Source organism: Xyrauchen texanus, chromosome 31, assembly GCF_025860055.1.
Source record: "Xyrauchen texanus isolate HMW12.3.18 chromosome 31, RBS_HiC_50CHRs, whole genome shotgun sequence".
Taxonomy (NCBI): domain Eukaryota; kingdom Metazoa; phylum Chordata; class Actinopteri; order Cypriniformes; family Catostomidae; genus Xyrauchen; species Xyrauchen texanus.
Genome location: NC_068306.1, coordinates 11,936,255 through 11,961,182, shown reverse-complemented (window position 1 = coordinate 11,961,182; position 24,928 = coordinate 11,936,255). Strand labels below are relative to the sequence as shown.

The following is a 24,928-nucleotide window of genomic DNA, read 5'->3' as shown; positions in this document are numbered from 1 at the left end:
CTGCTGGCTCCCTGTGTAAATGACACAATTTAACACCCAACTCCCTGTCCCTCTCAATAAACTAGGAAAGACTACTCTGGCTGATAGATATGATGGAGGTATGTTAAACACTCTTTTACTTTCCCTTACAATAATTTACCATGGTAACCACCAAAATACCATACAAAACATTTATGCTGTTTTCTCACCACATTTAAAAGGATATTTGGTAACACTTTACAATAAGATTCCATTTGTTAACATTAGTTAATGTATTAGGTATCAAAAGCTAACAATGAAATATTCATTAATATTTGTTAAGGTTAATAAAAATACAATTGTTAATTGTTAGTGCATGTTAGTTCATTGTACATTAACTAATATTAACAAGTACAACTTGCGGCGGCTGTGGCTCATTTGGTAGAGCGGGTTGTCCACTAATCACAGGGTTGGCAGTTCGATTCCCAGCCAACATGACTTCACATGCCAAAGTGTCCTTGGGCAAGACACTGAACCCCAAGTTGCTCCCAATGGCAGGCTAGTGACTTGCATGGCAGCTCTGCCGTCATTGGTGTGTGAATGAGTGAATGAGACGCAGTGTAAAGCGCTTTGAATACCGCTAAGGTTAAAAAGGCGCTATATAAGTGCAGACCATTTACATCTTTTGATTTTGAAAATATATTAGTATTGGTTGAAATTAGTATCAACTAAGATTAATAAATGCTGTAAAAGTATTGTTCATTGTTAGTTCATGTTAACTAATGTTAACAAATGGAGCCTTATAATAAAGTGTTACAGAATATTTCTTTGTAAAGCTTATCATTTTATTAAAGCACATGTATTCTATTAAAACTTGTGTATTATTTAGGCTGTAGCGTTGATTAAATCCTGATTTTTACTATTGCTTTAGGGTTTCAGGGTTTACAGCGTTATGTTGTCTTGGCAACAAAGTTGTAATAATTTATATAACTTTACACAGAACAGGTTAGTAAGCAATTTAAACACAAATAAAATCATGTTGACGTTTTATGGCTACACTTTGAATCACTAAGTATTTGATCGTTTACATATTGGTCCCATTAATTTCCATTGTAAGGGCCATATTGTAATCCAGATATTTGCTTTTTTTTTTTAAGAAAAGGAGGGACGAGTCGAAATTAATTTTTGTGGTAATCAACATTATGCCACAAATGCTGTCAATTGAGCTAAACTTGTATTGAACCCGGAACCTTCTTTTAAACTGGTAACTTAATATTGGCCCACGCTGTCATGAAAATATAATATAATAAAATTAAATAAATATAATATAATATGATTATAAATGCTTCTTACACTGTTTGAAGTAGATGCCATAATAATTTATTATGATTTTACAATAGTAATAATAACTGTAGAAACTTCAGGTGCTTTTCTTCCCAAAACTTCCTGCCACAATGCTTGGGTGTTGTTGGTGGTTGCCTGGGCACTGCTATGCAGTTGCAAGGTTGTTCTGGGTGGTTGCTAGGGCATTTCTAAGTGGTTGCAAGGGTGTACTGCAAGGTTGCTAAATGCAATTTCTAAATATGTGATTCTAAATTAAATTATTATTTATTTATTTATTAACTTTAAGACAAAATTTACCATCACATTTTTATCAAACTGCACAATGATGACTCAAAGACATTACTGATATTACAGATACATTTTCTGTTAAAGCATGATCTTCAAAGCTGCTTTGAAACATTTTGTATACAAATGAAAATGACTTGACTTGTCCTTAACGTTATCTAACTGCCATCCCTCCTCAATGTAAGTCTATGGGATTTTTTTCCCACACATTTTATAATCTGCCAGGCAAAATTTTAAACTGATTGTATAGGAAAGTAACAGCAAATCTCTTCACAACAAAGTGCATGCTTTGACTTTTAGTATCATTCTTATAGTGTAGGATGAGCTTAATACTAATTTTATTTATTTTTGAATTTTTTTCAAAGAAAACACTGACCTTAAAAATGTGCATTATGGTATTTTGGTGGAAAGGAAACTTTGGTTACCATGATACATGTCTACAAGGGTATGTGCGTAAACATACACACATAATCAGAGAATTCACAGTGTTTTTGAATTTGAGTGTGCCTCTCTTGCAAAGATATCAACATATACACTCGTATTGTCAGCTTGCTGTGCTGTGACTGAGTTTTTTTTGTTTTGTTTTTTGCATTTACACACACACAGATGTAACCTGTTCTACATTCTCTGCATAGATTGATTGCTCTCTGAATGACTCACTTATGTCTGTCTGTGTGTATGTGGGTTGCAGTGATCAGACATCAGCATGTCCGAATGTCTGTCGCAAATCAAAAAAAATGTGTCAGCTGTTATTTGTGCCTCTTCATCACGGGTCATTTCCAAGTGTGTTTCTCTATATGTGTGTGCATGCTTTGGAAATGAATGAATGCATTTGTATGCAAGCTTTGTTTTTGGCCCTCCTCTGTGGATCAGTGTTATTGTTAGTCTGCTGGTTCTGGCTACAGTAATTACACAAAGCAGTGGCGGACCAGACTACTGCTCTTTGGAACTCCAGAGATGAAATGTTCGACTCTTAAGCTGTTACAGCACCTCATTAGCCATTTGCAGAACTGTCATAGCAGATAAGCCCCCTCAGACAAAAAAGACCCCCAGAGAGAGCATCCTGATTTCTTGTACACTAGCACACAGCAGGGGATTGTGGGAATGTGGAGGACCTGCGCCAACACAGAGGAATGCCAGCGTTCTCTGAATCGATAGATCTATCTATCTATCTATCTATCTATCTATCTATCTATCTATCTATCTATCTATCTATCTATCTATCTATCTATCTATCTATCTATCTATCTATCTATCTATCTCTCTAACTGTCTGTCTGTCTGCCTGTCTGTCTGTCTGTCATTACTCTTTGTTTTCTATCTATCTGTCTGTATGTCTGTCTGTCTGTCTGTCATCACTCTTTGTTTTCTATCTATCTGTCTGTCTGTGAATCTACATGTCTGTGTCTGTCTGTCATAAATCTTTGTTTTCCATCTGTCTGTATGTCTTTCATCTATCTATCTATCTATCTATCTATCTATCTATCTATCTATCTATCTATCTATCTATCTATCTATCTATCTATCTATCTATCTATCTATCTATCTATCTATCTATCTATCTAACTGTCTGTCTGCCTGTCTGTCTGTCATTACTCTTTGTTTTCTATCTATCTGTCTGTCTGTCTGTCTGCCTGTCTGTCTGTCATTACTCTTTGTTTTCTATCTATCTGTCGGTTTTCTATCTATCTGTCTGTCTGTGAATCTACATGTCTGTGTCTGTCTGTCATAACTCTTTGTTTTCCATCTGTCTGTATGTCTTTCATCTATCTATCTATCTATCTATCTATCTATCTATCTATCTATCTATCTATCTATCTATCTATCTATCTATCTATCTATCTATCTATCTATCTATCTATCTAACTGTCTATCTGTCTGTCTGCCTGTCTGTCTGTCATAACTCTTTGTTTTCCATCTGTCTGTATGTCTTTCATCTATCTATCTATCTATCTCTCTAACTGTCTGTCTGTCTGCCTGTCTGTCTGTCATTACTCTTTGTTTTCTATCTATCTGTCTGTATGTCTGTCTGTCTGTCATCACTCTTTGTTTTCTATCTATCTGTCTGTCTGTGAATCTACATGTCTGTGTCTGTCTGTCATAAATCTTTGTTTTCCATCTGTCTGTATGTCTTTCATCTATCTATCTATCTATCTATCTATCTATCTATCTATCTATCTATCTATCTATCTATCTATCTATCTATCTAACTGTCTATCTGTCTGTCTGCCTGTCTGTCTGTCATAACTGTTTGTTTTCCATCTGTCTGTATGTCTTTCATCTATCTATCTATCTATCTATCTATCTATCTATCTATCTATCTATCTATCTATCTATCTATCTATCTATCTATCTCTAACTGTCTGTCTGTCTGCCTGTCTGTCTGTCTGTCATTACTCTTTGTTTTCTATCTATCTGTCTGTATGTCTGTCTGTCTGTCATCACTCTTTGTTTTCTATCTATCTGTCTGTCTGTGAATCTACATGTCTGTGTCTGTCTGTCATAAATCTTTGTTTTCCATCTGTCTGTATGTCTTTCATCTATCTATCTATCTATCTATCTATCTATCTATCTATCTATCTATCTATCTATCTATCTAACTGTCTGTCTGCCTGTCTGTCTGTCATTACTCTTTGTTTTCTATCTATCTGTCTGTCTGTCTGTCTGCCTGTCTGTCTGTCATTACTCTTTGTTTTCTATCTATCTGTCGGTTTTCTATCTATCTGTCTGTCTGTGAATCTACATGTCTGTGTCTGTCTGTCATAACTCTTTGTTTTCCATCTGTCTGTATGTCTTTCATCTATCTATCTATCTATCTATCTATCTATCTATCTATCTATCTATCTATCTATCTATCTATCTATCTAACTGTCTATCTGTCTGTCTGCCTGTCTGTCTGTCATAACTCTTTGTTTTCCATCTGTCTGTATGTCTTTCATCTATCTATCTATCTATCTCTCTAACTGTCTGTCTGTCTGCCTGTCTGTCTGTCATTACTCTTTGTTTTCTATCTATCTGTCTGTATGTCTGTCTGTCTGTCATCACTCTTTGTTTTCTATCTATCTGTCTGTCTGTGAATCTACATGTCTGTGTCTGTCTGTCATAAATCTTTGTTTTCCATCTGTCTGTATGTCTTTCATCTATCTATCTATCTATCTATCTATCTATCTATCTATCTATCTAACTGTCTGTCTGCCTGTCTGTCTGTCATTACTCTTTGTTTTCTATCTATCTGTCTGTATGTCTGTCTGTCTGTCATCACTCTTTGTTTTCTATCTATCTGTCTGTCTGTGAATCTACATGTCTGTGTCTGTCTGTCATAACTCTTTGTTTTCTATCTATCTGTCTTTCATCTATCTGTCTTCTGTCTGTCTGTCTGTCATCCATCTGTTTTCTATCTGTCTGTCTGTCCGTCTGTTTTCTGTCTGTCTGCCTGCCTGCCTGTCTGCATCACTCTTTGTTCTCTATTCTATCTATCTGTCTGTCTGTGCCTGTATATCTGTGTCTATATGTCTGTCTGTCTGTCTGTCTGTCTGTCATCACTCTTCGTTTTATGTCTGTCTGTCTGTCTATCACTCTTAGTTTTCTATCTGTCTGTCTGTTATCATTCTTTGTTTTCTATACATCTGTTTGTATTTCATTTCCATCTATCTATCACTCTTTCTTTGTTATCTGTCAGATGCTGTCAATAGAGCTTTATCTCTTTTATACCTGGAACATAACCTTTAAAAAAGTTGTACTTTTCTCCATAACTTCAAATTCCTACCTTGTATCTGCTGCACATGTGTATAAGTGGTTCAATATGTTATATAAATCTAGAGGAGGCATTTGTGAATGATCAAACACCCTCTTCCTAGCAATATCTAAGCACAAATGTCCCCAGATGGACAGCCAAAACCCATGAAACGAACCACTAAGAAACACACACAACATACCGTTTGTAGATGTCGCTGCAAACAAATTAGCCCATAAGTATCTTCTTTGTAAGTGGTGAGCAAGCAGATATAGTGAATTGATGAGGCTTTTGTTTTGGTTGGGGGGAGTTTTCATGAAGTGAATCACAGGCCTTAATGCAATGAGCCATGAACGTGTAATCACAAGATCTCACTCTTATGACAGCTGAGCACACGCACATGCAAAATCAAGGGCTTTCTTACTTTAACTGTGTGGTATGTGCATATGAAAAAGACAGCATGTGTGTTGGACGGAGAAAATGAGTCCGGCTGAGAGATTGAAATGAATGACTCTAAGTGCAGTCATGTTGTGAAGCCCCTCTGTGAAATGGGCCCTCAACGAACTGGAATTTGGAGAAAACATTTGTTTTGGGGATAAAAACACAGCTGCCTTTTCATTTGTTTATAGTCACTTCTCTTTTTTATCTTTTATTTTCTTTCTTTCAGAACGACGGTATGGCAGAGAACAACGGGGAACAGTCTCTGGAGCATAGCAATGCCCTGCCAGACGTCTCGCTGGTAAGTTCTTCAGTTTGAAGACGATAGGAAAGATAAAAGGCAGAGAGAGGAAAAAGAGAGATCAGTCAAGAAGACTGGAGTGTTGGAGTCTGCTGAGGAGCAGAAAGATTGAGTCCCCCTGCTGAATGCGATCCCCCTTGGACCCCAAAGAGTGGCTGTTTGTAGTACCTATGCAGGAGTGTCTCTTTTTTTTTTGTTTGCTGGTTTAAACTGGTCTTGCCGGTCTCTCAGCCCAGCAAAGCTGGTGCTCATCTGGTTGAGCTTTTTTCCAAACTGGTCTGGTTTGCTGGTTAGAGGGTTTGGGAACTTTTCAGCTGGTTAGGCTGGTTGACCAGCTGGCCAAACAGCTAAACCAGATGAGCACCAGCTTTTTATTTTTGGTAACTTTATTTTATTTTACACAAAGCAAGTTCATTCAGTCAATGGAATTGCTTTGAGATCCAAGGGAAATTGGATTCAGTGGGGAGACCTTGAACTCACCAGATGACCAGTGTGAAGTTGGCTTTTTGTATGGTTGTCTTTTTTTATGGTTATTACGATAACGTGTGCTCACAAACAGTTGTAATGCCTGGGATACACAGGCAGCTGATTGTTGTTCCAGAGAGAGTGAAAGAGAGCTATAAAGAGAGGCAAAGAGAGGAGATGAGCTGATGACACCATCTGTGTCGGCTGCCTATTGTGAGAGAGATGGCCAGGGAAGATTGGGGTCCCTCTCAGAGAGTTTCATGTTGAAACTCTCTATCAGGCAATTCCACAACATCAGATGGCAACTAGTCAGAAGTGCATGCAAACAAAGTTTCTGGAGTATTTTCAGGCCCAGATAAAAACAAAAGCAGCTCACATTTCGGTTTGATTAATTTCTGATGGCACTGACACCTCATCCATCTGGCTTTCGCTCACCTTGTTCAGCCTTAATTTAAGTTCAGCCATATCCTTTTTTTTTCTTCTTTTTTTTTTTTTTGTGCCTGCTGGTCTGAATGAACCGATTGTTCTGAGAGAAATTTTGACTGAGACTGAGACTTCAAAGCAGTAATTTGTGGGTAAATGTGGTGTTGTGATTTCAAGAAACACTGTTGCTGTGCGCATGCTTTATATGTATAAGTATAGATGTGTGCTGTGTGTGTGTGATTAAGATGCATAGTGAAGAATGTACAATGATGGTTGTGATATTCAAGGAATAGTTACCCCAAAAAATGTTAATCCTCCTGTTGTTTCAAACTCATTTGACATTCTTTCTTCAATGGAATGAAAAGGAGAAATTCTGAAGAATATTAACCCTTTTTTTTTACATAAAACAAAAGAAGTCAATATCCAAGGACTGTCAAGCTCCAAAAAGGACAAAAAGTCACAAAAAAATAGTCCATATGACTCGTGAACTATATTCTTAGTCTGTTAAATTGTTGAAAGCATACAATATCTATATGTGAAGAACAGACTGAAATTTAAGTTGTTATTCTCTGATAATCTTCCCCTTCCCTCTTAAACAACATTCTTGCTTGTCTAGTAACTTGACATGCCATGTTTGAATATGCACATGAGCAAATTACATTTATGAGTATAATGCAGATGGGATATTCAATCTGAAGAACAAATTACATTTTCGCCTGACCTCAAACAAAGACCTAAAAAAAAAATAGTTTGTGTCGAATGTACTGCTTTTATAGTGCTTTTTCTTTTTGGATCATAACAGCCCATGGTCACTGTATGTTTTCATTGTATGGAAAAGAGCAGCATTAACATTCATCAAAATATCTCCTTTTGAGCTCCATTGAGGAAAGTAAGCCAACTGAGTTTGTAATGACAAGAAAGAGTGAGTAAATGATGAGAGAATTTCCACTTTTGGGTGAACTATCCCTTTACAGTAAATGTAAAATCTTTCCAAACCATTTCAACATGTTCTATTGATCTCCTTTGGAGTGTATTTTGAATTTTGATGCTTTCCTCTTTCATCCTAGGATGAGGTACATGCCACCTCAGATTCCCCTCCTTCCTTTAAACCTCCTCCTCCCCCAGGGCTTCAGCGCCACCCCAGTCGAAAGACCACACTTAGTAAACGTCCCTCTACCAGCTCCTCTCAATCAGGCTTGTACTTCACCGCTCCTTCCCGTATTTCCACCAAAGAACACAAACAGTCCAAAATGCCCAAACCTTACAGCTCTCTACCCAACAGCCCACAGATAGCAGTCCCGGCACCTCAGCTGTCAGTTGTGAGCCAGCACTCTATCGGGCCTTTCCCTCGCGTTCAGAGCCCCAGCAAAGTGAAGCCCAATATCCAGTCAACCTCCCCGGTTCCTCCACCCGCCCCAGCTGTTCCTGCACCCCCTGCCCCGCCTCCGCTCCCTTGCCCAGATAAGCCCTCCTCTTCCTCCCCAGCATCCAATCAGCACTTTGTCATGGTGGAAGTACACAGGCCTAATGCAGAACCTGATGTGAATGAGGTGCGACCACTGCCTCAAGCTCGAGGTGAGATTGCCCATATTTGGTACATTGTCAGGAAGCCAGAATATTTAATACAGATGTTTAATTTAAGATTAACCAACTGTCTATGTTTATCCTTTCTGGTTATTATCACTCTGGCTAAAGTCATCCTCAATGTTCATTAGAGAAAATGTACATTTTATAGGAATATTTAACTCCAAAAAGGTAAATTCTTGCATTATATACTCACCCATATGTCATTCCAAACTCTTATCCTGTTGCTTTTATTATATTGTTTTTTGGCAGGATACATAAGAATCTTTACACAGCTCTTTTATATATAAGGACAGTTCATTGTGGCTTTTAAGTTCCAAACAGCACAACAAAGCCATAGGCATACCAAAAAAGCATCATAAATGTTGTCCATAATATATCCCAAGTATGTTTAAGCCATAGGATAGCTTTTGAAGAATGGAACAACATTTAAGTGATTATTCACTGATTATCTTCCCCTCTGCTGGGGAAGTGGCATTGGTTTTTGTGTTTGTCATAACCAAACATGTGACCATTTTAATATGTAGTTGATGGTGAATTATGGCTAATTTCTCTGTTTGTTCCTCATAAAATTATTGCATGGTTCAGAAGACTTTAATGGTACTTTTATGATGTTTTATTATTTTTGGCTTGACAAAATACTGTTATTCTACAGACTTTAGTTTTGTCAAAATCCCTAAACCAAAACCATTGGAGTTGCAGTTTTTCCATAACGGGTGATCAAAAATCTATCCATCTATCTATAACCTTACCTTTTTTTTAAACTTGTTTAAGCTTTCAAATAAAGTTTGCCAAGCCAACATCAAAGTTTGTCTTGATAAACTATCTATATAGTTATTTTATTATGCTTTTTGAAGTTTAACATTCCCTGATCACTATGAAATGTTGTTGTATGGAAAAGCACTTAGGGAACATTTGTCAAAATCAGTTCCACAGAAAAAATAACAGCAAATGGTTTTGAAACTTAATGAGGGTGAGTAAATAATGCCAGAATTTTCATTTTTGTGTGAACTGTTCCTTTAACAAAAAGGTGCATCCATGTATTTAGACACTATGTGATTATTTGTATCTACATTTGCTGTAGGAGGGACATTGTCCCAGCTCTCAGATAGCGGACAGACCCTTAGCGAGGACAGTGGAGTGGACATAGCAGAGTCTGGACGTCACAGTAAGGATAGCAGCCCTCGTCCCGCTCGCACCAGAGCCCCACGGGAGGGGCACGGAAGCGGAGAGGTGTCTGCCAAACCGGTGAGACCGAAAGAAAGAGAGAGAGACAGGATGTGTGCGAGTTAATGATAATGACAAAGGATAATGATATTAAAAGTGATGCTTGGGTGTGAATGAGTGATGAGAAGAGTGCAGTCTGAGTCTCGCATAAATCTGTTTCCTTCCCTTTCCTGTGACTGAGAGTGCTTGACTTTTTTGGTGCATACATTTTCTTTTAATTTCCAGTAAAAAAAACATTTCTTTCTTTTTTGTCCAATTCATCTCATCTCATTACATTAATGCATTTAGCAGATGCTTTTATCCATAACAACTTACGGGGGGGCTATGTGCTCCCTGGGAATTGAACTGCAACCTTTTCGCATTGCTAGCACAAAGCTCAACCTGCTACTGTACATAAAACTGATGGAATAGTGCTCTGAAAATCCAATCTCACTGTACTGAACCAAAACAGTTCCTAGTCTTCTAGTTATGGTGCTGCACTGGTGATCATGCAGAATGGACAAATAGTGCTATCCGAGGACATTGTTGGTAGAATTAAGCTACTTCCTGTGACTTTATTTTAAACCGTCACAAATACAAAGTGATGTCTATCATCAAAGCCTAATATGTCTGTGCTTCCTAACTCTGTTATCTTTCATTCTCTCTCTCCCTGCCTTTGATTTGCTACTTTTCTGTCTCTCTTCTCTCCCCCTCTTCATTTCTCTTATCCTCTCTCTAATAATCTCAAAATCTGCCTTGCAGCCTGGTCTGTTGGAGCCGACATCCACTCTAGTGAGAGTGGCAAAAAGCACCAGTACTCTGGGTATCGCAATAGAAGGTGGGGCAAATACACGGCAGCCCCTCCCACGCATTGTTACCATACAGGTAAGTCACATGTACAGGGTTGTAGCATAGCAGGATTCTTTTAATTAGAGGTGTTTGCTAAAACCAGCATCACCATTACTTTTGATGACGCTTAATAATAGGGTTTTTTTTAGAAAGCCTTACCCCTAAGCATGCGGCTTGTTGAGGAGAGGTGTGAAATTATTTTTCATCCCTGGTATCAGAGAAACATGTTACTATACATACTGTACATTTTTGCCAAATAATTTTTACATGACTCGTAGTATGTATCGTGGTAGTTACCTGTTGAAATTTAACACAAGAGGTGCTGAAACATTGAGACTTCTATTTTCTTTCACATAAATCATGATTAAAAGGGCAGATTATCAGTTTATAAACACTTTTCGCCGTGTTCCTCACATAGTGCTAACTTATGACTTCAAAACACTTTTACTGTAGAAATGACGTGGAAGGCCATACATTTTAATGTTTGCATTAGATAACAAACCTCATTTACAAACTTGTTCAAACACAATCAAATTGTGCAGTATATAAATATATATATAAATAACATTTTATCTATAATCGCCTTTCATCACGATTATATCATCAACACCCCTGCCGAAGGTTTGATTTTGATAAAAAAAAATGTATTCATTTATTGAAACACAAAAAGATAAACAAAAGGCATTTATAAATTCAAGATTATTGAAATAACAAAGTGATCAAAAAATCTTATTTATCCACCTCCCCAAATCCAAACATTTACCGTATCCAAAGGCTCCATTTGCCATCATGCAAGCATTTGTCAACGACAAAGGTGTAAAATTACTATTAGCCTACAGATTCAGAACTAAAGACAGTTATAAATGTAAAGAAAGTTAAAGCAAAATAAATTCCCTTATAAATAATGCTGCCAAAAACGTGTTCTTATCGAATTTGTGTTTGTATTGCCTTTTGGTAATACAGAAAATGATTTAAGGTGAACGTGTCTTGTATTATTTTAAGATTGAATCACTTTTGTCCTTGTTTCTTTAACACTAAGATACATATTCCTAAACCTGCAGATTTACAATGCGTGTTACCCGCAAACCGCTCCGTGAAAATAAAGCGAACTAAACTCAAAGCACCTCCTTAGATTTTCGGCAACATTCTCATAGGCAACATTATTCTTGCAAACTGTTTTCAGACAAATGAAACAGAGAAAAAAGAGTGAGAACTCTTTACATGCACTTGTTCCTCATGCAGCACGCCTCTGAACCAACAGCGAATCAGACACGAGCACTGACAGCTTTTCTTTTGTCTCTTCTTAAAAATTTAATAAAGTGTGTTTCTTCAAGTGCGTGTCTTCGTGACTAACAGCATTTCTTATCATGTGCCATTCCGAGACATCTTACAGGTCGCCCACCTCTTGCGGGTAGATGAGCAAAGTTACCTGTGCATTAAATACATTTGGACGAGGAGCTTGCGAACTAGATTAAGCCTTGTTGCATTTGACGGGTGCTACTGTTAAATATATTTGCTGACTTCACAAATTCATGATTTTGCCATTTCCTTATATTTTCGATTATCATCTGTCAATTGAGTGCCACAATCGGCATCGGGATATAGTCGATATCCGATTACATCGTCCTATCACCCAGCCCTATTGTACCAGAGCTCAACTGATAGGGCACTGCACTTGCAATGCAAAGACCGGAGTACGAGTCCTGAAGAGCACACAAGTCGACACTTCAAGTCAAATTTATTTTTAAAGCACATTTAAAAACTACAACAGGACAAAATAGATAAAAGAGGAACATATTATAAACAAATATCTAAGACAATCAAGTTTTATATAAAACAACCCTAGATATTATTAAAAGATATGGAATACAGATAAGTTTTAAGAGAATTGGACAAGGATGGGGCCAACCTCACATGAGTAGGGAGACTGTTCCAAAGCTTGGGGGCAACAACAGAGAATGCTCAATCTCCATTGGACTTGCAACGACAGCGGGGAACAGATAGAAAAAGTTGGTTACAAGATCTCAGCATTGTAGGAGATGAGTATGGGTGCAAAAGGTCACAAATGTATTTTAGAGCAAGACCAGACAGGGCCTTGTAGACATAGATCAACATTTTGAAATCAATTCTATACCTGACTGCCATCCAGTGCAGGGAAGCACGGGGTAACATGCTCAGTTTTTCTAGTCTCTGTTAAAAATCTAACTGCAGCATTTTGGACCATCTGCAACCGAGAAAGGGATGACTGAGGCAAACCAACATACAGGGAATTACAATAATCCAGATGTTAGGTAATAAGAGCATGGACTACAGTTTCAAGATCTTTACTAGTAAGAGAATGATTCAACTTTGCAATTGATTTTAACCTGAAAAAAACGTGCTCTCTTAACAGCACTTCTGACTGTCTGACGAAAAGTAATGACGTGTCAAAAATGACCCCAAGATTTTTTACATTCTTATGTGTGTTAGCGGATAGAGGCCCTAATTGGGCTTCAATGACAGAGGAAGTCCCGGGCGGGCCAAAGATCATCACTTCCATCTTGGTTTCATTTAATTGCAGAAAATGATCCACCATCCAACATCTAATTTCCTCAAAACACTTTAAAATAGATGCAGCAGAGCAGCTACTACCTGGTCTGGTAAATAAAATTAGGAGTCGTCAGCATAGCAGTGATAGGAGATATTGAACTTCTGAAATATGGTGCGCAGTGGAAGCATATAAAGAGTGAACAATGATGGTCCCAGAATAGAGCCCTGGGGCACACCACATGACAGGGTTACTGAAGAGGAACAATTTCCTATATGAACAGAGAAACTCCTCTCTCTAAGGTAGGAGACAAACCACTGCAGAGCCAGACCTTAAATACCAGCCATACACTCCAGCCTATTCAAAAGTATTGTATGATCAATAGTGTAAAATGCTGAGCTCAGATCCAATAAAACTAACACTGCACATGATCCAGAATCAAGAGTGAGCAAAATATCTTTAGTGACCTTCAAGATAGCAGCATCTGTGCTATGAAATGTTCTGAAGCCAGACTGATACTTATCCAAGATGTTAAAGGAGTTAAAATATGAGTTTAGTTGAGAATAAACAACATTCTCCAGCTGCTTAGAAATGAACAGCAACTGAGAGATGGGCCTATAGTTGGTATATACAGTAGGATCAAGATGTGTTTTTTTGAGCAATGGCTGCACATTTGCATGTTTAAAACTAGCTGGAACAACCTCACTAGCTAGTGAGCAATTAATAATAGCAGACACATCAGAGCTTAATATAGAAATAACATCTTTGAACAAATGTGGAGGCAGAACATCAGCCTTGCCATTATAAAACTTCATCACAGACACCAAATCAACAAGGTGGGCTGAGGAGACTGGCTGATACCACGTTAAAGAGCTAAGAGGCTGAGCTACCAGTGATAAATAACATTTTGAGGGCTTAATAAAGGCTTTAATTTCTTGGATTTATGGTTCAAAAAATTTAGAAACTTTTCACAGGTCTCAGCGGACACCTCCTGAGAGGCGACTGACATGGGATACAACACAGAGTCAAGCATTTTAAACAGCAATTTAGGTTGCATTTTTTAAAATCAATTTAGAAAGGAGATTTGATTTGGCCAATTTCATTTAAACAGGCTCTTAGAATCTTGTACGAGAACTGGAGCTTGTCTTTCTTCCACATATGCTCAGCCTTTCTGCAATCTTGTCTGAGAGAGCGGGTGGTGTCATTTAACCAAGGCTGAGGGGGACCCTTACCCTTAGTTCACCTGGATTTAACTGGAGCAAGAACATCTAAAGCAGAAGAACATGATTTATTGAAAGTTTCAATCAGCTTCTCAGTATCCAACCCTATAAGAGAAGAGTTAGAAAAATGGGCCTGATGGTAATCTGCAAATTGACTGGCAGTGGGTGAATGAATGGCCTGAGTGAAATTTACAGACTGTGAGATGGTGGGAGATTACTTTGCATACAGAATAAAATACAATAGAGAAGTGATCAGAAATACCAACATAAGCAATCTCCAGATTGTAGATTCTAAAAGGCAGACAAACTCCTTCACCAGAGGTTTGAAAGGACAATAGAGGTAAACATTAAACTCACAGAGAATCAACAGTCTATCACTGCTAGAAACCAAATCCATGAAAAAAACTGTCATTAGATAAAGTCCATTAAGAGGTCTGTACACAAGAGCACATAGCACAGGGCCCATAATGTTGATCTTTAATAACTGTACCTCAAAACCTGAGAACATGTCCGTTGGTAGCAATTTGCATCTAAAATTGTCTTTAAAACATAATGTGGCAACACCACCACCATGTCCAGAGTTCCTTGGACCATTAAAAAAAACACATTCTTAGGAGAACAAAGGGTTTCCTTTCCTTTAAAACAAAGGGTTTATTCGATATTGATTAAGGCCTTTTTGACAGTTATTGGCTCAGAGAACATAGCCGAATTTACAGTAGAGCATTTAAGCAAGTGGAGATTATCAGGATTAACAACCCGTTTCTGCGCAACCCGAGCATGCGGATGGCGAAATGAGGACCACATCGCCGGTATGCGGGAGTTCCCAGAGGGGACAGCTAACACCTGCTTGCACAGACCACAACGAGATCCTCTGTGAACATACCATGGCCACCGTGTAATTCCCAAGGTGGTGCAAAGACTGAAGATTCCATCGGAGAGAGGATATGAGGAATTCAGACTATGCAACTCCAGTGTTGATTTGGTTGATTTAAATCTCGATAGAGCATCAACATTTAAAATCTGCATCTAGAAGAATATTTAACTTGCTTTTAGCGCCATTTTTAGCAACATTTCATACCTTGGAACTGCTAAGATACGCCTAATGAACCACGTAATATCATTTAGCAAAAATGATGCCACTGTCACGTAATTTTCATGAGATCAGGCTCTACTTTGGTTAGCGATCTTAGTGGCTTATGATTGTCGACTGGCAGACGATGAAATGGAGTGACCCAACCCATATCCAGGAACCAGAATGTCATAGAGACTTTTGACATGGACCAGAAAGCCACCATCTATAACACCCTAGAATCTGTATAGCAACACACTAAAAACAATTAAAACACCTCAGCAATCATATATACCAGTGCCCTAGCAACAACCCACAATACAATTCTATTGGTAATTTTTGCAAAGGCAAGCACCACTCACATTTATTTTCACATGTCAAATCTAGTTCATGATAGAATTTCACCCTCCCTAAACAATACTTATGCGCTACTTCTCATACTGTTCTAAACATCTTTATTTAAATGTTCACATCATTACTGAATCTGAATAGAAATTGAAATGATACCGCCATATGGTTCGTCATATTGGATGAATGCCAGGTTTTACAGCTGTTTACTTCATTTCTAAGCCCTCTGTCAGGTCTGAAGCTGGTGCAAATCCTGAGACAATGACAGAAACAAAATGGAGTTGCAGTCATAAGCTCCCTGCTGTCATTTATATAAAGGCCTTATATAAAGACCTACAGGAGCTCCGACCGTCTCTCTGAATATAATAATTAGCACAGGAGCACAGCAGTACTGTTCAATTGCTGTAAATGTTACAGAACTCTAGTTGTGGGCAACTGTTGAGCAGAAATAAGGTGCTGCTAACATGTAATGACATTAGGGTAGTAGATTATTCCTGAACAGGCCACTCTGTTGAACAGGTTTGTGGGAAAACTAATGGTTAGGTGTGTAATTTGTAGAAAGAGAATATGACATGTGAAAGGCTCTGGAAAAGGCATTTGTTTCACAGTAAGAGGAAATTATGGACGTTTTTAGGAGGAGAAAACTTCTTAAGTTCTAATAGATGAATATGAAATTACAGGGCTACTGATTACAGTTGAATAAGCAGCAAATTAGCACCTTCTTAATAAAAGACTGAGAGACAGAGAGGAAATGTGTTAATGCAGCAGGGGGAAGGAGGACAGAGAAAGATTGGAGAAAGAGAGAGAGAACAAGAAAAGGACAGCAAAACATCTTTCATAACTTAGATACTTAATGGAGTTCTCAGTTATGTTTGATATAAGTATCTTAGTAACTTTGTCATAGATCATTCTACTAAATTCCTTAGGAATAATAAAAAGCCAACAGTTGAGACAATTGTTGACATAGTAAGAGTATAGAGGTATAACGTGAATGTGGAAAGCAACAGTACTGTAGATCCACAGATCCGAAATGACTTTTGATTGCCAAATTTGTCATCTTGGATATGGAAAGCAGTTTCTCCTTCCTTTTAAAATTTGAAGTTAAAAAGTTGTGTTCCCTTGCTGTGACAGACCTGCGAGCCTTTTTAGTGTTGTCACAGTCGAGAAACATGAAGATGTTGAAGAGGGCGTTTGCAGAGGTAAATGGACCGGCATGAGAGGGGCTTTAATTCCACAGATGCGGACAGTTCATCAGCAGCGTAATGAAAATTCAACAACAAAAGTGCCTGTGGATGAGATAATGTGGAGTTCTTTTATTTCAATCCTTTTCTGCAGTGAATAAATGCGAAAAAGATGGAAGATGCTGCTGAGATCTAATTGGGTGAATCGGGCATCTTATCTTGTATAAGCTTACTACTTACTGTTGCATACATTAAGTAAAAGAAAAACTGCTGGCAGTGGATTTCTGAAACATATGATGGCAGGTGAAGACTCATTCATATTTATGAGGAAAACTTGACCTGATTGGTTAGGGTTATATTAGGGGTAGGGTTGGGTTATAGTTTCTCAGAATAATCAGGTATTCGCTTTCCTGATTAATCTAACTGAATTGTCCAATCAGGTATCACAATATATTTAACTCATCCCCTACCATCCTAAGTTTCAGAAACGTGCCTGTAGGCATCATGATCTGTTGTCTCAACCTCCGATGACATGCCCATTGACTGTCAAAATTACAAGGTTCAATCTGATTTGCTGGCTTTACACATTTCCAGTAGCCGAAACATGCTGTATGCAAATATGTGAATGTAGACGCTTGTAGCTCTGCAAGCTTCTCAACGCAAGTATGCATTGCATTCTCAACATTGCTGCAAGGTGTGCTATAGCGGATAACAGTGCTAACTTTACATGGAGTTTCTTCTTAACCAACTACTGTAATGTCGGAGCAGCTGTTTGAAGAGAATATTGGAAAGGAAGTAAGTTAAAGTCAATATATTTATAGTAACTTAACTGAATTTTAATGTATCCAATTTAATGGCACTGACTTTTGTAGGTAGCTCTATCACCCCCTAGATTACTGAGGTTTGTTGCCACCACAATAATGCAAGAATGCCCATTAAGCACGTTCAGCTTGTCCTTGTGTTGGGAATGCATTGGCCAAGCTTGTGCATCTGCGTATGCATTCTTGTCTAAAGAGTCTTTCTGGCCATTGGGTGCACCAGTTTTCCCTGGTCTGACAGGAAACAACATTTACAAGGTACCAGGCTGATTCAGTTAGGGCTTCATATGAAGAACTGGTCACTGGATTTGCCAATATAATGCATATCAAATCTTTGAAAGATTCAAGTTTATATATATTCTTGCATTTGTTCTTTGTTTTCATTTTCTTTGCTTTTAGCTGGAACTTGTTACTTTTGGAGAGATGGCAATTCTGGGTACACAGCCAACATGCTTTTTCCACTAATTTATTTGTGATTGTCAATGCAACTCCTCGCAGTGGCTGGTACATATTTTTTTGACTGCATAAGCATGTGGAATCATTGATTTCAGATTGACCTATCCCTTAAAATTCTCAAAAAAGGGAATTATGGTTGGAATGCTCTCGTTTTGGGTTCTAGGCCTGAATATGCTGCAAAGTATACTGGACTTACTGTATTTCTGGTAGTCAAAAGTCTGCCTACACATTATTAATTTGAATGTTTTTCTTAAATGTTCACTCACTGGATCAACAAATTTGCTTCAGAAATTATCAATGAATCAAAACTCTACTGTGATTTCTCCACCTGGGATCCCTCCATGATGAATTGTTAGTGTTTTCATTTTCAACTTTGATTAGATGCCTTTTGATTTCCCAGTTGAAATGCTTGAACAAATGGCATAGATTCTGCCAATTCCATTCCATTTATAACCCTAGGGAATCAATGTAGCTTTCTTTTGGTGCCAAATCTCTACTATCTGACTCCATCATTACAGAGATTTGTCTTCATTTTCTGTCCTGGTTTGTTATATTGGCTGGTTGGCAACTTTTGAAGTTTCAAAGTGTCTCAAACTGTATCTCTCTCATTCTCTCCCACAGAGAGGTGGCTCAGCCCATAACTGTGGACAGCTAAAGGTGGGTCAGGTAATCTTAGAGGTGAATGGTGTGTCTCTCCGAGGAAAGGAACATCGGGAAGCTGCTCGTCTCATCGCAGAAGCCTTTAAAACCAAAGAGAAGGACTACATTGACTTCTTGATCACAGAGTTTAATGTGGCTCTATAGGACCGTACAGGTCCCATGTTGCTCCTCTGGGGCAGATTGTGTTGGATAAAAAAAAGAGCACTGGGACATACTGACATGTCTTGCCATGGTTAACCTCCAGAATCCTGTTACATGGTACACTTGATCTCATCTTTCTCTGTGATGTTTGAAAGCAGACACTGTTTGAAAGGCCATCCTGTGTGAATCAACTCTGTTTTGACCTATTCGACAGCAAATGCCAGAATGGAACGTGGAAAGTTCAGTTTATTTTGGGCAGTTTGTTATAGAAGATGGAACCACCATTTCGGTTTATGCTTTATCAGTTTGATCACCTGACTGCAATACGGGAAAGGCTCTTGATGTATTGACGGTTGATCTATATGTGTTTTTGATACGCATTACCATCAGCATCATGGAGTACTGATCCAACTTCCTGTCCTGGTATGGGAGTTTGTGTGATTGTGGAAATCATGGTTATCTTTTTTATAAAAAATCTGTGCAAATGGATACAAGATATATATAAAACAATACACACACAGACACACACAAATATATATATATATAGAGAGAGAGAGAGAGAGTTAAAGAAATTAAAAATTTTAAGAATCGGAAATAATTACTGATCGTCAAATATATAGTGACTAACTGCATATAAAACATACTAGAATAATATTCACCTTCCCATTATGTATTTCTGTAAACAGAATTGCTGAAACATCTGTCTTGATTGCCTTTTTTTAGATAGTCAGCTGGTTTCAGTTTTTGATTATCATTTGTGCAGTTTTGCTGTTGATTACAATCCTCAGTAATTTGTCTTAAACTTTGTCAATCAACCTCTGGGACTGAAAATGCTCATCAGAGACAACATCTCTGTTCCAAATTCTAGTGAGGCAACATTTTGAAGGCTGAAACATACTACTCTACACAAGTACATGAATGCAAATGCTACTAGCTACAATTTCATGTGGCTTCTGCTTTTATGGTGAATTTTCTCTTTCAAGTCAACTACTGAGCAAGTTAAAGTCAATATATTTATGGCAACTTGGCTAAATAACGGCACATCCAGTGTAATGGCACAGACTTTGAATTTAACTGTATCGCCCCCTTGAGTGCTGAGGTTTGTTACCACCACCACAGTAACGCAATAACACACATTAAGCATACATTGACCAAATACTCATATCTGCATATGCATACTTTCGTAAAATATGTTTCTAGCATAACCCGTAAAAAAAAAATCTAGTGTTCTGGCAAACTAGCCACAAATTTGCTGCAAATTTTCCACTCATAATTTGCACATGCAAATGAGCTTGTGATTAGTCGCAAATTTTTGATAATTTTGACATAACTAAAAACAAAGTCCCTTTCCAAATTCCCATTTCAATTGGCAATTCAGTCGACTCTACGGCCATCTTAGGAATGCTCCCAGGTTGGCTGGGAAGCTATTTTCAAAGTAATCAAGCAGCATAAATGTACAGCTTTTTACAACTTTATGGTTATACTTATGGTTATAGTTACTATTCTTGGTGTGAACGGGCCTTAAAATGACTAATGACTAACATCTTGTGATGTGACATGAAAAAAAATCCAATATGGCAGACAAAGCGAGTAAAATGCCTTATAATTTGTATAATAATAAATATACATATAATTAGCTCAGCAACATGCTAGTATGCTAAACTTCTTGGAAAGTAATTGTGAATCAAATCACCTGTGTGCTTCAGGTGTTTCTGTGGCACACAGGGTTGCTGCTTATATAGGGAGTTCCAAATCCATCACTAACAGTGTGATGTTTCATTTCAGTTAGGATGCTCTCAGTACACACCAAAACAGCTCACTAGTTTTGTAACAGAGCATATATGTTGAGCCTTTGAAACAGCCCTGCAGGGTGCTGAAACTTGGAAGGCAAAGTTCTTTGTTCAAATAAAAGGGAGAAAATGGAGAGACATTTTATTTAATTATGAGTGATGAATCAATAACTTGACATAGAAATCAGATGTGCAGTCATTAAAACTAATTAAGTGCAAATGGCCTATCTTGTTGGCAAAGGCTATTTACACTAACTCCACCCACCACTGCTCAGACCAGACTCAAGACGGCCACGACAGATTTATTTGGGGTCAACTGCTGATCAAATGAAGGCGTGCATGTTTGAATTTTTCACGATGGGGCCGAGACATTAAACTAGTTAATGGGTTAGACATTTAGTGAATTAAGAGATTCGATAACTAAGTGACTATTTGGGTTCCAGTTGTCTGGTGGAAACACAGGATTTTACGACAAACTGCATCAACATGTTAGTTTTTAAACAGGGGTGTAAGAGTATCTGCCACTATTTGCACTTGAGTGCAAAGAAGATTATTGTGTTGCTTTTTATACTAAGTGAAAATAGCATCTGTTGCTATATGCACTTAGTGTAAATAGCATTTGTCACTATTTGCAATTAGTGTAAATAGCATCTATCGCTATTTGCACAGTGCAAATAGCCTCTGCCTAAAACTGAAAAAGTTCAGATCGTCATAGAGGGATCAGATTGGTGGATTCAGAAAAGGTAAACCTGGGAAGCGGTGATAGCACATAGAAACAATGTGTCAGTCATGTTACATAAGAGAGAACAAGTGGGAGAGGAAATCGAGAAATGGTGTGATTGTAATGTGTGTGTGCATATGTGTGAGAAAGACCCACCTGAGACACACTTCCTCTTAAAGTTTTTAAATATTGACTAATACAAGCAAATGACTGCTTGTTCCCATCTGCCCACCCTCTCTAATATGACAGCCATGTTAAACCCACCCACATCACACATAAGACCAGTATGACTCTACAAACATAACATGCAATGTGTTATTAGACTCGAATGGGGAAATTTGAACTGTATATATAGAATATCTATATATTTAAAGTAATTACGTAATTATTTGTTAAAGGTTATTTATACAGTATCATTCTGAAAACTTTTCCTGATGTGTATAGCTGAGGTACAGGACCAGGTGACATGGTTTAATGACTTCTTCAGAAGAGAGTTGCATTGAGAGTTGGATTGACTGCTCTGATTTTATCACTTTGTTTGTTTATTGCATATTCTGTTTACCCTCATCTGTTGTACTTCCCACATTTGGATGTGTGTGCTGCTTTCATCAGTCAACTCAAAGCAGTAAAGCTTTTATCAAGTCAAATTTCCTTTCCCCTGGAACCTCACTTCTGCATATGCCTGTCTGACAGGATTAAGAATTCTGTCTTTTTTGTCAGTGTATTTCCTCACTGCTTTTCCCACAGATGCAGAAAATTCACAGCAATGTCCTGAATGCACAAAGGTATCAGGCACAGCTGAAGTCAGAAGTTTACATACAGTACACATAAGCCAAATACATTTAAACTTTTTCACAATTCCTGACATTTAATCGTAGAAAACCGTCCCTGTCTTAGATCAGTTAGGATCACTACTTTTTATGTATGTGAAATGCCAGAATAATAGTAGAGAGAATTATTCATTTCAGCTTGTATTTCTTTCATCACATTCCCATTGGATCAGACGTTTACATACAAATTGTTAGTATTTGGAAGCATTGCCTTGTTTTAAAATTGTTTTACTTTGGTCATAGATTTGGGTAGCCTTCCACAAGCTTCTCACAAGAAGTTGCTGGAATTTTGGCCCATTCCTTCGGACAGAACTGGTGTAACGGAGTCAGGTTTGAAGGCCTCCTTGCTCGCACACGCTTTTTCAGTTCTTCCTCGGATTGAGGTCAGGGCTTTGTGATGGCCACTCCAATACCTCGACTTTGTTGTCCTTAAGCCATTTTGCCACAACTTTGGAGGTATGCTTGGGGTCATTGTCCATTTGGAAGACCCATTTGCTAACAAGCTTTAACTTCCTGGCTGATTTCTTGAGATTTTACTTCAATATATCCACATAATTTTCCTTCTTCATAATGCCATCTATTTTGTGAAGTGCACCAGTTCTTCCTGCAGCAAAGCACCCCACAACATGATGCTGCCACCCCCATGCTTCACAGTTGGTATGGTGTTCTTCGGCTTGCAATTCTCGCCCTTTTTCCTCTAAACATAACGATGATCATTATTGCCAAAAAGTTACATTTTTGTTTCATCAGACCAGAATACATCTAATCAGAAAGATCTTAGTCCCGATGTGCACTTGCAAACTATAGTCTGTTTTTTTTTATGATGGTTTTGGAGCAGTGGCTTCTTCCTTGCTGAGCAGCCTTTCAGGTTATGTTGATATAGGACTCGTTTTACTGTGGATATAGATACTTGTCTACCTATTTCCTCCAGCATCTTCACAAGGTCCTTTGCTGTTGTTCTGAGATTGATTGCACTTTTTGCACCAAACTTGTCTCATTCCTGAGCGGTATGACGGCTGTGTGGTCTCATGGTTTTTATTCTAGCATACTGTTTTTTGTACAGATGAACGTGGTACCTTCAGGCGTTTGGAAATTGCTCCCAAGGATGAACCAGACTTGTGGAAGACCACAATTTGTTTTGATTTCCCCATTATGTCAATTTCATTTTCTGGAATTTTCTAAGCTGCTTAAAGGCACAGTTAACTTAGTGAATGTAAACTTCTGACCCACTGGGATTGTGATATAGTCAATTCAAAGTGAAAAAATCTTTCTGTAAACAATTGTTGGAAAAATTACTTGTGTCATGCACAAAGTAGATGTCCTAAATGACTTGCCAAAACTATAGTTTGCTATTATGAAATCTGTGTTGTGGTTAAAAAGTTAGTTTTAATGACTTCAACCTAAGTGTATGTAAACTTCTGACTTCAATTGCATAAAAAGCAGGCAAATCTGAAGCCGAGAATAGAAAGAGCTCTTCAAATGGAAAGCAGTTCTGTCTAGCACACGTGTGGGGCCATAGAGCTGTTTTTAGTGGTGGACAAGAATACAGATCAAAGAACAAAGCTTGTCTGACATAGGTAACATTCCCATGTGCATAAACATATGGTTACTCACAGAATAACACCCAAACAGGCACAAAGAAACAAGATCGTAACCACATATTCAGGACTGGGACAGACCAAATGAAATAATTTCAGAACCAACCATTAAAAGCCATTTAAAACTACTTTTTGGTCAACTCTAATCTGAATATTGGGGATGTTGATATATTTTACTATTATAACAGTAAATTGGGGCAAAACATATTGAAGAGCTTGTCTCTTTAATAAACAAACAAAACAATAACTTTTAGCAGAGTTGGACCGCTGGTATTAAAATGAATGGGAGAAATTGGAACGTGCAGCAGATGTAGAAAACAAAGTGCCGCTTCAACGAAAAAAGAGCCAATCTCCTATTAGAAACAGACTGCCTGTCTGTCAACTCGAGAATGTGCATGTGCATTAGCTGGACCAGCTTTAAAAATCTTGCTTTTTTTTAGCATCTGGTTTAAAAATGTTCTTTGATTGTAAGCTTGACCAAGGTTTTCTGTCTTTTCCCATTGAAGTAGATAGCAGCTGTACTTTTATGCCACTTGTTGACATTGAAATGGCTGCTGTAGACAGACTTGCCATGAAAAGGACTTTGGTTTTAGTTACTTCAAAACCATGAATCGTGATTTGCTGCTACCTAGTTGGTCCAGGGGGAGGGACATTCTCATTCTAGAGAGCATTTGATTGGACAAAAATCTGTGGAGTGTAGGATGAGTCATCAATATTATTGGTCCATTTTCCTGGAAGAGAATAACTAAAATGTGTTTATTTGCTTAAAGTCACTTTCTGAAAATGTCTTCAGAGGTCACCGCCCTGAGCAATTTTGTTATGTTTTCACACATATATTTATACTGTTATCAGCACAGGCACATGCCCATACCCTACATTTGGAATTCTGTTGCTTCATGTTGCACTTCCTTGCTGGTGTCACATGAGAATGGGGGAGAAATTTTAAGGAAATGGGGGTTAACATGTGAGTTGCAAGGAGCAGTC

At 38.0% G+C, this 24,928-nt stretch overlaps 1 protein-coding gene across 1 annotated transcript in view; it reads left to right on the top strand.

Annotated features, from left to right (window-relative positions):
* Window positions 1–19,171, top strand: part of LOC127624592 (whirlin-like) — a 123,558-nt gene extending 104,387 nt beyond the window's left edge. The window contains exons 8-13 of the mRNA XM_052099376.1: window positions 66–98; window positions 5,987–6,058; window positions 8,014–8,521; window positions 9,615–9,778; window positions 10,499–10,621; window positions 18,826–19,171. Of these exons, the coding sequence (XP_051955336.1) occupies window positions 66–98; window positions 5,987–6,058; window positions 8,014–8,521; window positions 9,615–9,778; window positions 10,499–10,621; window positions 18,826–19,008 (1,083 nt within the window). The 3' untranslated portion in view covers window positions 19,009–19,171. The remainder of the gene's footprint in view (window positions 1–65; window positions 99–5,986; window positions 6,059–8,013; window positions 8,522–9,614; window positions 9,779–10,498; window positions 10,622–18,825) is intronic.
* Window positions 19,172–24,928: the final 5,757 nt, after the last annotated feature.